We start from the raw sequence: 15,117 nt of genomic DNA, 5'->3' as shown, positions 1-15,117 counted from the left end.
TATCCCCCACTCTCCTACCCCAGGAACTTTCTATATGCTCTCCAGTGATCCACAAATAAGGTAACCCTAGCAGATCTATCATATCCAACTGTGGCACTCTCACTGAAGAAGGGATATCAGGATTCACAGAAACTACTCTCAAACCACTTGTCACTTGAAGAGCAAGTTTCCTCCAAGACACCACTACCATACACTTGCTCAACAGAATCCATAATATCAACCACCTTCTCCAAGAAGGCCATACTTACAGCCAAGGATGTCACTAGCCCGTACACAAACATCCCACACCATGAAGGCACAGCTGCCTGCCTGAAATACTTGGAAGAACATGAAGTACACTCAGATTTGCAACTTGTTGCATAAATCATTCACATCATCCTCACCCACAACTTTACTTCCAACACTCAACACTTCCTCCAAACCATGGGCACAGCTATGGGTACAAAGATAGTTCTTCAATATACCAACCTCTTCATGCGTCATCTGGAGGAAAAAAATTCTAGAAAACTATACAATCAAACCTGCATTACACAGATATTTTCACCATCTGGACTGAACACTTGGACTCTCTTACTGATTTCCACCACAGGTTTAACAACTATCATCCCTTCTATGCTAATATCAACATTCTAGATACCATAATCAATATCCAAGATAGCACCTTACAAACTATCATATACAAAAAACACACAGATCACCAAGGTTAAAGGCTTGTTCGAAACCCAGGAGGTGAGGGGCTCTAATAAACATAACGGACATTTGAAAGAGCTATCCTAATACCCTGTAATAACCTACTACAATACAAACCTGCTACTGCACATGCCTGCTGGCCACCTACCCGCCCCCCCCCACCACTGGAATGATAAGAATCACCAAACAACTACAACCTATACTTAACAAAAATCAAACCCAGAAAAAAATATTTCTAGCCCCTCCCCTCCTGGGTTTCAAACAAGCCTTTAACCTTGTCCAACCCATTACCAGAAGCAAATTCTCCACTGCCTAACAGACATCAAAGGTGACACAGCCTTGCCTTAGCAAGAATTGCTTAACCTGCCATCACATCTTTACTGTTACTACAACCAACACCCCTCCATAACAAAACTATCAGAATCCATGATTCCTACATATGACTTCCCTAAAATGTGATGTTATCTGATGCAGTACACCAAATGCCCTCATGGCAACTACATAAGTGAAACTAAACAGCAACTACACATCAAAATGAACTCTCACAGAAAAAAACAAAGAGGGCAGAGACATACCCTATTAGGAGCATATTTCTCACAAAACAGCCTCACCTTCTCTGACCTCATTAACCTCCTGTTCAAGGGAAATCAACCTAAGACCTTTAACAGGTGAACTTTGGAACAAATATTCATCATCTAGCTGGACACTAAGAACAAAGAACTTAGAACTGATATTGGTTTTAGGGCTCTTTATAACTTTATCTGATCCCTGAATTCTCCCTACACTTGAAAGGTGAAAAGACCATCCTCCCTTTTGGGCTTTAATCTCCCAGTCATTAGCACCTTTTCTCCTGCTAACTGTTTGGCTGCTGCTCCCAGAAGTTTCTTCCCTCCTCCTCACCACTCCCCTCCTGTCCTGTTCCTTCCCCCCACACTCCCTTCTTACAGCTGTTTTTTTTTTTTCAATCATGCTGTGTTGGCTCTCACTGTTCAGACCTGATGAGCAATGTCTTGCATTCAAAAGCTTGTCTAACTAGATCCCAGCTATACAATTGGTGTAATAAAAAGATATCACCTTAAGAAATCCCTATACGTGAGAAAGACAGTAAGATCAGGTTCTGCTGCTTACTGCAGTGGGAGTCAAAGTCTGGCCCATAAATCTAAGTCATCCAACCCAGAGGTTCCCAACCCCTGGGCTCCAGACTGGTAACAGGCCACGAAGGGTTGGCTGCTGGTCTGTAGGAGGGTTGGCTGCTGGACCGGAAGTCTGAAAGTGACCAGCAGCCAACCCTTTTTCATATTGAGTGTATATACTGAGTATAAAAAAGGGTTGCCTGCCAGTCTGCAGTATGCCAGTCGCTTCTGGTCTGCAGTATGCTGGTCCACAGTTTGCCGGTCTGTGGTTTGCCGGTCCATGATCTAAAAAGGTTGGGAACCACTGATTCAACCCACAGGGCTCCCCACAGTTCTGGAAATTTGACAGCTTGGGAGCAGCTGCAGTGTTGATTGTCATGGCTCAGGAGCTATGGCAATTAACACTGCAACCACTGCTGCCAAGTATTTGGACCTGGCAGGAGCCCCCTGGCCAGATGGCATGACCCTATGCACTGGACCGAGCCAGTGTGCAGCCCTGGACCCAGGGTGCAGAGTCAGTCCAAAGGCCCCATCCAGTGCATGGAGCTGACAGCAGGCTCAGCTCCCTAGCTGTTGCTATTCAGTTACTTCCTACAAGACCTTTCTTTCTTCATGCTGTTTCAGAAATAAGGTATTATAATCCTGGTGATATTATATGCAAGAAAATATGGTACTGTTCTTGCTTCCCCTTTTGCCAGGAAAAGAGACTCAGAATATTATCTGTCTATTAAACTACAGCATCAATATGCATGTTAATTTTCCTTGAGAGCATCTTAAATGTAGAAGCTAAAACCTTGATCTAACAAAGTACTTAAGCATGTGCTTAATTATAAGTAAGCAGTCTCCATCAGAGCTGCATTTCCACAACTCTCAACTACTCTTCCCTAGGATTGGCGAGTCCTTACCAGCTAGAAGGAGCTCAACAGCTGCCAATTCCCCAATATCAAAGAGGTCACTCAAGATAAAGGCCTCTCTGATAAGTTGCTCTGGCAAAAGTCTGGTTCCTTGCTGACCCTGGATAGCGACTCCCTCTGTACTTGCTTTCTGAATCTTCTCATGCTGTTGAGCATTCTTTGGCTGAAAGAAAACCAAGTAACAAGAGAAGTTACCAAAAAGATGAGATGCTAAATAATTAATCATTTCTGTCAGCACTTACCTGTCATCTAGCAAAACTTGTCACATTTATCCTTCTTAAAGTTGTATTTGTAAACATGTTAGATTTTCATCACAAACACCAACTATATTTTCGCAGAGCTAGTAAATGTATCCTCAAAAACATCTCACATTGTCAGTCTTGGGCTTCCTGTGAAACTACTATCTCATAAACTAAACTTTGGCACCGATTTTATTTGGAATAACTGAAGCTTCTAAAATAGATTTTGATACCATCCCAATAGGAATTTTTCCAGCAGGACTGATCTAATCCTGATGCAATCCATCATGAATCTTGATGAGAAACTTTTAAAGCAGGAACTGCTTTAAAAGTAACATCTTCTCTTTTCTAGATGTGGCTCAACTGCTAAAATGTAGGGACATGAGACCTATGCATAACTCTTCAAGCTTTCAATCTACCATCCTTACAAATAAAAGTAAAAAAAATTCTACTAGAAACGTAGAAAAGGTCAAATTTGTTCCGTTATCTTTGGCAACATTTCTGTACTTCCTCAACAGTCAAGCAAGACCTGCCCATTTATTTGTACTCCATGAATACCAATTCCCAGAAATGAGGAAATCTAGATACTTTAAAGCACCCTGAGCATCTGCTATTAAACATATCTGAGCTAGAGCCTGAGACCAGCTCTAAGCAACGTGTTCAGGGCGACTGTCGAGGAGCTATGCTACTTCATGTCCAGGATTTGATGCAAATGAGATCAAGTTGTCAAGGTATGCTTCTGAAAAGCACACCCAGGTTCAGCACAGAGGTTACAGGTATCTAATGCTCCATCACTCAAGCACTGATGAGCTTTTCCACCTCATCCCACACATGGAAGAAGGTACATCCTATGCGTCTTTTTAATTTCAAATGCTCACCTTCTCTGCCTGCCGACAGGCTTAGGTAACTGTACCAAGAATATGGAAAATACAAGTAGAAAGGATTTTGTGCTCTGTGATTATACAAAGGATAAGGATAGGCTTTTCTCTGTGGCTGTAATGGACATGACTAGGAACAATGGCCTCAAGCTTTACCAGGGGAAACGTAGCTTTAGAGATCCCCACCCCAAGGAGTTTATGCTAAAACATCACTAAATTAAAACAGCATAACAGTTACTCTTCAACACATACTGAAAGAAATTTAGTTCAGTACCGGGTTTCTGAAGAGCGAGATAAAGTCAGGCTTGTGTTTCTTCAAAATCTGGTCAAGGAGATGGATGGCTTCAGGTTGTCTTTTCCAGATGGCATTTACAACAGTCTGCCATATGTCTTTGTATGGACCCCACAAACTGGCAGCTAAAGAAATAAAATCAATAAATAAATCAATCATACTGGAAGTAGGAAGAAGAAAGGAAGTATTAATTCCCCACACAGTACAGTCCTGAAACAGATTATTATTTAGCACTGCTGTATGGTCATATCTGAAAATACAAAAAGTCATGCACATGAATCCTCTCATATTCTTGTCTTGAATGTGCCATGAACGAAAGGTTAATGATCTGGTTATTTTGGAAGATATAAATCTCCTTGGGTTGGGAGAGCGGCAGTGATGATGAAAGCAGGTAAGTATTAGAGCCAGTTTTATTTATATAGGCATATGTTACATCCTTTATCTAGAGTCCTAATCCTCTATCCTCACAGCCATAAACAATAGTATCAACTTTGGTAGGACTTCTAAACTAAATAAATTATGAAAAAGGGCCCTGATCCAGAATCAAGTGAAAGAAGACAAGCTTCCTGCTTTTGGCTATTGACAGAACAGACCAAAGCAGAGCAAAAGCAACAGTATCAGATACTAAACATGAGTAACAATCCTCAACAATATGTGATAAATCTGTCTTCCAGGAACAAGCACAAGATTTTATATTGAGCTATAATATTGGATGGCTTTCACATATACAATCGCATCTTTTTCTGGTTTTAATAAAACTACAATGTAAAAATGGTTTAGATTCACCAGAGCATCCCATATTAATACAACAGTTCTTCCCTCACTTATTGCTGAAACACAGTATAATGAGAAGAGACTGAGAGATAATATAAAGTGAGAAAGATTGTAATACACAGCATTGAAACGCATGTATTTGATGTTTGACGGAAGTATAAACTTCGTTACCTAATATTTTATTCAGAGATCCTTAGAATAGGTAATACATACTATCCTTCAGTTAAAAAAAAAAAAGCATAGAGATATGAACTGCTTTACTATACAGAAAAATTGATGAAACCACACTAGCTCAGCATATTGAGAAGCTGTTGCAAGGGTTATTTTGGGAAGTCACCAAGTATCATTAACGGTTATGTAGGACAACTCTCTGACCTAATACTAAAATACAACTATTCCTCTCTTACTGGTTAGCTTGGAAATTCCCAGTCTGAATTTAGCATTAAGGATGCATGATTTCTTCCACTTTAGAAAAGATATCATTGAGGGTCTTTTCTTTTTCTTTTTGCACAGCAAGGTATTTTTAGAAGTTTGTACTAAAAGTTTTTTGTACTTTCACCAACATGCACAAAAATAGTATGCACTTTTTACCTACAGCAGGGGTCAGCAACCCCCGGCACATATGCCATAGGATGGCACATGAGGCCATTTTGCTCGGCGCACCACAGCTGGCCCATACTGCCAGCCACAAAGCCCAGGCTGCCTGCCTCAGGGAGGCTACAAGCCCTGCAGGAAACAACCTAAACTCTGTGGCAGGCAGTGGCTGCTCAGAACCCAGGCCAGATGTGGCAGGCAGCCGGGAGGCTGCAACTAGTGGACCAGGGTCTGGTGCCCCAGCCTGGCTCCGTGGTAGCAGTGGCTGCACATGTGCATCAAGGCGCATGCTGGGGAAGGGGCCTAGGGCAGTACAATCCCAGCTCCTTCCCTGCCATGTACGCCATAGCGCGTGCACAGCCGCTGCTGCTACAGAGCAGGGCCAGGGCTCTGAACCCCGGTACAACTGTTTACAGCCTGCTTTCTACCTGCTGAAAGCAACCCAGGCTCTCTGGCAGCAGTGGCTGCACGCACACCTTGGGGCACATAGCAGGGAAGAGGCTGGAGGCCACTGAGGCCCATGTGCAGCCACTGCCAACAAGTCAGCTCTGGACACTGATGCAGCCACTTGTAGGCTTGCAGTGGCCTACTGCAAGCAGCTCGGGCTACTTGCACAGCCCAGTCCTGCTTCCCTGCCCTTTCTTTGAAGCAGGAGTTAGGTGTCCACTGTATGGGCTGCTGAGGGGAGAGGGGGAAGGGGTTCCCTGCGCTCCCTGCCCATACCTGGCAGGCAGCAGCAGCTCTCCCTAGTCTTTTTCCTCTCTTCCCAGTGTGCTGCCCCCATGCATTTGGGGCAGAGCAGAGGGGTAAAGGCGGGGCGTGGAGTGGGACATTCATTTGAATGCTGGCTCTGGTTTGTAAACCTTTGCTTTGTGGGGGACAGTGGCTGCAAACTTGCTCCCCACCCTCCGCATGCCATTTGTTTTGTATGTGCTCTGCCCCTTTGCTCAGCCAACGTCTTGTGATCTGGAGATGGGAGGGCACTGGATGGGTGCTGTCCAGTAGTCATGTCCAAGTTACTGGTACAACTAGTCAAAAAATTTCTTATACATCTTTTCCCTTGACCGAAAATGTGATTTTCAACAGAATAAAACATTTTCTTGACAATTTGTGATTCTACACCTGGAAATCAGAAATTATTATCCAAAGCTTGAATGCTCCCCCTGCTTTCAGGCTTTTTTTATTTTTCAGCAAAAGACCAAAATTTTCCATCAGCTCTAGCTAACAGCAAGGAGCAAAAATATTTTAAAGGAATATTTCCTGTCCTCCACAGCAAAAAAACACTGTTCATTTTACTCAAACTTCTGACCTAGCAAAGCTACATATGTCTTGAGAACATACAGAAGACCCTCACCATTCACAGGGTATACGTTCTAGAGATCCCCACGAATCTGAAGTGAATACTAACCGCTTTGCACAGACCTAATAACTTCTTCCCTGACATTTAGAGCTCCTGGCCACTTTAAAGCTGGATAGCCTTGGGCTAAGATCCATGCTCCACTCCCCACAGGGGCAACGCGAAGGGAGTGCATGTGCACCCCCGAGCATGGCAGTTCACCCCCTACAAAAAGGCACTGCCGACACTGTCGGTGGTGCCTGCAGGCAGTCGTGCCTCACCACCCCACTGCCGACACCGCCGGGGGGGGGGGGGGGGGGGGGGGGGGAACATGTGCCGTTCATGAATCCCCTGATCATAACACTTTCACTTTCAATTCATCTTCCTTGAACATGAATGACTAGAACAGTACACTATATTCCAGATGACGTCTCAACAGAATGTTGTACAAGAAAATTATTACTGTTTAGTCTCCCATGAAAATCCCTGACCTGATAGGCAAATGTGATCATAAATGGTTTTTCACTACATCCTGGTGGTGGTTCATAATCATCCCACGATCAAATCATGCACCCAGGTCTCACTCCTCCTGTCATTTTCAACTAATAAAGTCCCAGTTTATAGCGGAAATTCTTGTTATTTGTCCCTACTGTGCATAACCTTCCTCTTTTTACTACTGAATGTCATTGCATCTGTATTACTCTAGTCTTCAAGGTCATCCATGTCTTCTTCTAAGTTTTTCCAACCCTCCCCTGTACCGATGAAGACACCCAGCTCTGCCACCCACAAATTCCATCGGTACATTCCCCCTTTTTCTGTCAATTAAATTAATGAAAATGTTAAATAAGATTTATCCCAAGTCTGATCCTAAAAGAGCTGCCCTAATAAGCACCCACTAGTTTTCCTACCAATACAACTCTCAGTTCCTTGCCCACCCCAGAGTTCTTGTACATGGCTCTATGTGCTCCAATTTAACTGATAATTTTTCACGTGACGTTGTATCTAGTGTCTTGTTGTAGTCCAGACAGACTACATCTACTATATTTCCTTTGCCTAGAACAAGGGTGGCCAGAGTTACACACCCCAGGAGCCACATCTGATCCTCCATGGAGGGGGCTGCTGAGCGACCCGGAGTGGAGGTGACCACTTGCATCACTAACACCCCCCCGCCCCCAACTGAGCTGCTCCAAGAGCAGGGCAGGGGGGTGGGGCTTCGCCACAGAAGCTCCGCCTTGGGGAGAAGGGGGCAGGATTTCAGCAGAGAAGCCCTGGAGAGCCACAAGAACTGCATGAAGCCTGTGAGTCTAGAAAATCAGTTTTTCTTCCCTACATCCAGCCTGAAACAGTCTTGCAGTAGTTTATAACTGCTCAACCTTGTCATCCCTTGGGGCACTCTGGTGAACAAGATACTAGTGATCACCCCTGATAAACTTATAGGTGGCCATCAGATCACCCGAGCCTGCACTTTTCCAGGCTAAAGAGCCCTGTGGCTCTCAGCCTGTCATTGTAAGGTCTGTTTTCCTGACCTCTGATCATGCGTGTGGCTCTCCTCTGGACTCTCTCAAGCTTCTCCACATCCTTTTTGAATTGTGGAGCCCAAAACTGGATGCAGTACTCCAGCTGCGGCCTCACCAAGGCCGAGTACAAGGGGAGAATGACGTCCCGGGATTTGCTCGAGAAGCATCTGTGGATGCAAGCCAGCGTTTTGGTCGCTTTACTAGCCGCAGCATTGCATTGCAGGCTCCTGTTCATCTTGTTGTCAATGATGACCCCCCAAGTCTCTTTCTTCCGTAGTGCTAGTTAGGTAGCACTGCCAAACCTATAAGGATGCTGCAGGGTTTTTTTCCCCAAGGTGGAGAACCTTGCATTTTTCAGTGTTAAACACCATCAGGTTCCTGTCCGCCCATTTGCTAAGCCTGTCCAGGTCAGCCTGGATCACCCACCTGTCTTCTGGTATGGATGCTTTGCCCCAAAGTTTGGTGTCATCGGTGAACTTGGCTAGTCTGCTTCTGACTCCAATGTCCACATCATTAATGAAGATGTTGAACAATATGGGTCCACGGACAGTGGGGACCCCACTGGTCACAGGGCACCAGGATGATTGACTTCCATCAATTACTACCCTCTGGGTCCAACCATGGAGCCAATTTCCCAGCCAGTGGATCGTGGTGGACCCAAGGCCACAATTGGCCAGTTTCACCAAGAGGTGATCATGTGATACCAAATCAAAGGCTTTTTTGAAGTCAAGATATATGCCATCAATCTCTTCTCCCTTGTCCAGGTGATAGGTCACCTGGTCGTAGAAAGAAATGAGATTGGTCAAGCAAGACCTGCCCGCAACAAACCCATGCTGGCTATCCCTCAAGATGTTGGTTTCGGCCAGTCCATTAAGGATGGCCTCTTCAATAAACTTTTCTAAGACCTTCCCCAGGATAGAAGTCAGGCTGACGGGCCTATAGTTAGCCAGATCCACTTTCCTCCCTTTTTTGAAGATAGGCACCACATTGGCCTTCTTCTAGTCTTCAGGCACTACACCAGAGCACCAGAAGTTTTCAAAGATCCATGCCAGAGGCTGGGCTATGATGCTTGCCAGCTCCTTGAGTGCCCTGGGGTGTAGACTGTCAGGACCAGCTGACTTGAAGGTATCCAGCCTCTGAAGGTGTTTCTTCACAAGGTCAGCATTAACGGAGGGCAGGGGATCTCCCTCACCCAGACTGCCCTGTCCCGTGGTGGGCATGGGCATCCCATGGGACTGATGAAAGACCAACACAAAGTACTCATTTAATAGGTTGGCTTTTTCCTGGGCATCAGTTGCCCCATCTGGTTCAGCAGGGGTCCAGTGTTGCCCTTGCTTTTCCTCCGGCTCCCCACATATCTGAAAAGGGACATTTTATTGTCCCTGATGCTTAAAGCTAGCTGGAATTCAGTTGCAGCCTTGGCTTTCCTGGTTTGCTCTCTGCAGGACCGGACCAGTGCAGAATAATCCTCCTTGGAGGTGAATCCCATCCTCCATCCTTTGCAGGCCTTTCTTTTTAGCCTCAGGAGGTCTGCTAGATCCCTGGAGAGACATGGAGGCTGCTGTGCTCTCTTGCTGTCTTTCCTCCAAGATGGAATAGAATTAGCTTGTGCATTGAGATTGCTCCCTTGAGGAGCAACCACTCTTCTTGAACTCCCCTCCCCCTGGGGTTGCAGTTCCTTAGGCCCTCACTGACAAGCCTCCTGAGCTTGTTAAAGTTGGCTTTCCTGAAGTCAAGGACTTTCGTGTTGCTGACTGACTTGCCAGCGTTATAGAAGATGGTGAAGGTGATCAGCTCGTGTCACCCAGCTTCCCATCGATCACTAGGTCACCAATTAGATCATCCCCAGTAGCCAGTACCAGGTTGAGCAGTGCTTTACCTCTTGTTGGCCTGTAGACTTCTTGAGTCAGGTAGAGGTCATCCACACACGATAGAAAGCTTTGCGACTGCTCAGATTTTGTTGAGTGATCCTCCCACAAGCTGTCCAGGTAACTGAAGTCACCCATGACAACCGTGGTCCTGGAACATACGGCCTCAGCCAGTTCCCAGCGAACTCCTTGACAAGCTCTTGACTTTGGGTGGGAGGTATGTAGTAGACTCCCACCGATGTGTCCCCTGCGCCGTGTTCCCCACAAATTTTAACCCAGAGGGTCTCCAGTTGTCCAACCTGGTCACCAACATCAGCTTGCAGGGACATGTAGCTTTCCCTAACATAGAGAGCTACTCCCCTGCCTCTTTCATCTACACGATCCCTCCTGTACAGTGTATAGCCATCTATACCCGTGGTCCAGTCATGGGTGGAATCCCACCAGGTCTCCATTATCCCTATGGCGTCATAATTATTTGCATTAAGCAGGAGGACGAGCTCCTCCTGCTTATTCCCCAAGCTCCTGGCATTTGTGTACAGGCAGGAAAGTGTCCCCTTGGGGGCTCTTGCCTTCCCCACAGATTGTACCAGGGCTGGGGCATGGGTGGGCTCCCTTAAGTGCCTTGGCCTGCTGGCTTTGCAAAGATTGCTCAGCAGGCCAGCAGTGGTGGTAGTCCCCCCATCCCCCAGTGGGCTTAGTTTAAATCTCGGTGGAGCAGGTCAGCCAGTCTGGCTGAGAAGAGCCTCCTCCCCAGCAGAGAGAGGTGGAGGCCATCTCTTCCCAGCAGCTCACTGCTTCTCTCTCCAAAGAGCAGGCTGTGGTCATGGAAGCGAAAGCCTTCCTGATGACATCAGCGCCGCAGCCTTTGGTTAACTACCTGGATCTTCCTCTCCCTCCTCAGCTCATACCCCAAGACTGGGAGGATCAAAGAGAACACCACATGTGCCCCTCATCCCTATTGAAAACTAAGGCAAAATCTTAATATAGTACTTGGGCTGTACTCCTCGCTTAATATTGTCCTGGTTAACACTGTTTCGTTATTACGCTGCTGATCTATTAAAGAACATACTTATTTAAAATCGCACAATGTTCGGTTATAGCATTGTTTGGCTGCCGCCTACTAGTAGGTAACTACTGTGACATAATTGGATTTACTTAACATTGTTTTGCTTAAAGTCGCATTTTTCAAGAACATAACTACGACGTTAAGTGAGGAGTAGCTATATACAGGAAACCCCTGCTTAGCACTCTTAACTGGTTCCGGAAAAATCAAGCACTAAGCGAAACCAATTTTCCCATAGGAATGAATGTAAATAGAGATCATTTGTTCCTGAAGATTCCCACTCAACTGCAGAACAAAAATAAGCCCTGAACCAACTCTGAATGACTGACATGGTCACCCAGGCCTCCTTGTTAGACTTCCAAATGACTGGCAGACTGCTTTTAAGATACCCTTTGAGAGCCCTGGAGTTTTCTGAATGGTATACAAGCAATGGTTTCAATTTAAAATACCCTGTAGCATTCCCAGCAAGCAATAAAATAAGTCGATCCTTTGACACCTTGAAACCTGGAATCAACTTCTCCTCTCTGGAAATGTAGGTCCTAGAAGGCATCCTCTTCCAGAAGAGACTCGTCTCATCAGCACTGAAACTTGTTGAAGCATATAAACCCCCTCCTCAATAATTTCCACAAGCTTATTTCTACAGCTGGAAGTTGCTTGGGTGTCAGCACTAACAGTCTCCCCCTGAATAAAACCATTATGCAAGCTGCTGCACCTCTTAAATCTTTCAAACCACCCCTTACTTGCATAAAAAGGATCAGAAGCAGACCCCTTGGGCAAATTTTTCTGTAAACCATCATGCAGACTCTTGGCCATCTTCTGAATAAGCAACATACTCAAGAGCTTATGGCATTGAGTTGTATCCTCAATCCACACACTTAACTTCTCCATTTCTAACATAATTGGAGCCCTATGCTTACTGGGTTTCAAAGCATTCAAAGGAGTTGCAAATCTATCACATTCTTTTATTTTGTCTTAAATTTTCAAGATGGTCTTAACAGCTGACCCAACCAAATTCAACACTCTACAGACCCCATTCTGGCATTCCCCTGCTTCAATTTGCTTCAAGACATCCAATTGAAACTGCAGCATTATGCTTTTGCGCTGTTTTTTCTCAGCACTTGTATTCTCAGAGTCAGTTGTACATCTTTGACTCATGGCACAACTCAAAAAACAAAGCAAGATGGTGACACAAGCAACAAAAGAGCATGAAAGAGCACAGAGCACAAAGTTTTTGACAAAGCAAGATGGCAATGAGGCTGTACACCGCCGATGCTCCCTGCCTGATACATGAGTGTTATAGCGAAACCCATGAGCGCCAAGTGAAACCAGGCATCAAAGTGAAATGAGCGCTATAGCGAAACAGCACTAAGCAAAACAGTGTTAAGCAGGGGTTGCCTGTATACTTTAACTTTAATTACTAATACACCCTCACTGCACAACAGCCCCACATTTTCCTTCATGGTTTTCTTTTTAATTATGTGGCTGAAGAACCTTTTGCTATTGGTTGTAATTTCCTTTACAAGGTCTAACTCAGTATGACTTTTAGAACTTCTCACTTTATTGCTATATCTTCTAACCTCAAAGATTAACGTCACTTAAGTAGCAAAACCAGGTACAAAAACCATTCATGCAGCATTTCCAGTCTTCCATACTACCCCATACAGTTATGTATTATGTATGTATGTACGTACATACGTACAGTGTTCTATGGAATAAAGAGACCTGACATAAAGGAGACTAAACAATTCTCATTCTCTCAACAGAATTCATTTGAAACAAATTTCTGCCATCTGATGTTCTCTCACTTTTGTATAAGCCAGGAGTGGCAGTCACAGAGACGATGAATTACAGCTTTTTATTTTATAGCTACATATTAACAACAAACAAATTTAAAGCTTCAGGCAAGAGCTGCTGCATCCAGTCCTGTGGTCTGTGTCAAGGCAATTTTAACTTCTTAGCAACCGGGGCCCGCACAAGCAGGGACCACATACTGGGAGAGCTGCAAGCTCACCCCACACCATGTGAGCAGGCAGCTCTTTTCACCACCACCGAACTGCGTATGTAGGCTGTCTCTTCCCACTAACCCCCTGCAAATAGATATTTGGCCACAGGCTCCTCCGGCACTACAGCCTGCATTGCACTTAGCCTACTGCTCTTCTGCTGTCTCTGAGGCCAAAGAAGGGAGAGGGAGCCTGAAGACCCTGGCTCTTGCTGCTGCTGCCCAAAGACCAGGGTAGTAGTGGCCAAGGGGAGTCCTTGGGCAGCAGACTAACTCCTTGCAGACTGCACACAGCCCATGAATCACCAGTTGGATAACCCTCCTCTGTGCCACTCAAGAGATCAGACTAGATCAAATGGGGTATGCATACCCCCAGAGGTACTTGAAAAGGGGCTAGGGGGTACTCATGGGTGAGCAAAGGTGGAGATCTGCCACACACCACCCCGCGCCACCACCTCCCAGGAGCAGGGGGGTGGGGGCAGGGAGGTAGTGGCTCCCCTCTGCAGGCCGCACAGGCAACGCCCAGACAGACAGACGCAGTGGGGAGGAACTCGCACATGGCAGCTGCCACTGCCATTCACCACCCTGTGCTCACGCTGCGTGTAGCCCTCCCTGTATCCACCTGCCACCAGCCAGAAGTGTACCCAGAAGGGGTACACTCCTTAAAAAAAGGTTGAAAACCCCTGAACTAGATCACATGTGCCCATGCCATGGCTTGCAAGCCACAAAGAGTTCTTGGAGAATTTAATGCAACTCCTCAAGAAAAAGAAGCAGCTAAATAAAAACCTTTTCTTTTCCTTCTCTGTCTATTACTTCCTACATGTGATTTGCTTCAAAAAAAGATAACAATGCATTATAATAGAGCTGGGCTCTGGCAAGCCAGTCATCGACTCCAGACATTCAGCATAAAAAACGTTTATGTGCCTGCAGCGCTCGGCTACGGCTAGAAAGGATGGGAAGTTTGGTCCTGCCTGGACTGAATAACAGCATCGCCCGACAGCTTCACGGAGCCAACACACCACGCACCCAGTACTTGGCTATTTGGAAGTTTGGTCACACCCTCGGGTCCGGGCCCAGCGCCAGGCCCCGCTCTCCTGCCGCCGCCGCCAGGAGCCCACGCGGCCCCGCTCCGCGGCCCAGACGCTCCGCGCGCACGAGGCAGGGGGAAGGGGGGGCCACACGGGAGGGGCAGGGGCCACAGGCGCCGCCACCCCACACCTCGGCTTTTTTTTTTTTTTTTTTTTACCTGAATTTACCGCCAACGGCGCCGCCATCTTGGAAACCGACTCCCGCGACCCCGTGCAGAGAGGCCCAAAAATAATGTGGGGTGTCCGTCGCGGTGTCTAATTAACAAGCCCCACCTTTTGCCCCCAGTCCTGGATCTAAAATCGGGGCGCAGCTTCCTTCACACGCTACTGTGTCCACTCGCGGAGAAATTCACAACACTTTGCGCTATTCAGCATCCCGCGCCGCTTTAAGACAGGCAGGGTTGCCCTCGAGTTCTTGGGTTCCTCAGGGCCCGAGCGCGGGAGATGCTGGGAGTTGTAGTTCATGCCTGGACTGCAGAGATGCCAGAGTGAACGGGAAGCTGATTCCCTGCGGGAACCTAGGCACTATCCATTGGGCCACGTGTTTTAGCTGTCCCACTCCCAGAGTGGCTTGATCCGGGTGACAACGAGGCAGCATGGACACATCAGTCAGCATCATTAATCACATCTCCTATTCTGGCCATTGACAACGGTGGTTATGCATTTCCAAAAACCATTGGAATAGAAACCAGACATTAAAAATTTATTAGATAAAAGATATCAGATTTACCC

At 46.2% G+C, this 15,117-nt stretch overlaps 1 protein-coding gene across 2 annotated transcripts in view; it reads right to left on the bottom strand.

Moving 5' to 3' along the window:
* The window catches only part of NUP205 (nucleoporin 205), a 98,900-nt gene extending 84,169 nt beyond the window's left edge, over positions 1–14,731 (bottom strand). Inside the window, exons 1-3 of one of the 2 annotated variants that reach the window (XM_090042823.1) lie at positions 14,544–14,731; positions 4,129–4,271; positions 2,729–2,900 (exon numbers count right to left, since the gene is read on the bottom strand). In XM_090042823.1, coding sequence (XP_089898949.1) covers positions 2,729–2,900; positions 4,129–4,271; positions 14,544–14,571 — 343 coding nt within the window. In that variant the 5' untranslated portion in view covers positions 14,572–14,731. Of the gene's footprint in view, positions 1–2,728; positions 2,901–4,128; positions 4,272–14,323; positions 14,345–14,543 lie in introns of those variants that run through there. The other variant, XM_090042824.1, reaches the window with a different exon arrangement.
* Between the last annotated feature and the right edge of the window lie 386 nt (positions 14,732–15,117).

The sequence above is a fragment of the Crocodylus siamensis genome, chromosome 4, assembly GCF_052110815.1.
Source record: "Crocodylus siamensis isolate JL-2025a chromosome 4, ASM5211081v1, whole genome shotgun sequence".
Taxonomy (NCBI): domain Eukaryota; kingdom Metazoa; phylum Chordata; order Crocodylia; family Crocodylidae; genus Crocodylus; species Crocodylus siamensis.
The sequence above is the reverse complement of the archived record's forward strand: the minus strand, read 5'-3'. Positions and strand labels throughout refer to the sequence as shown.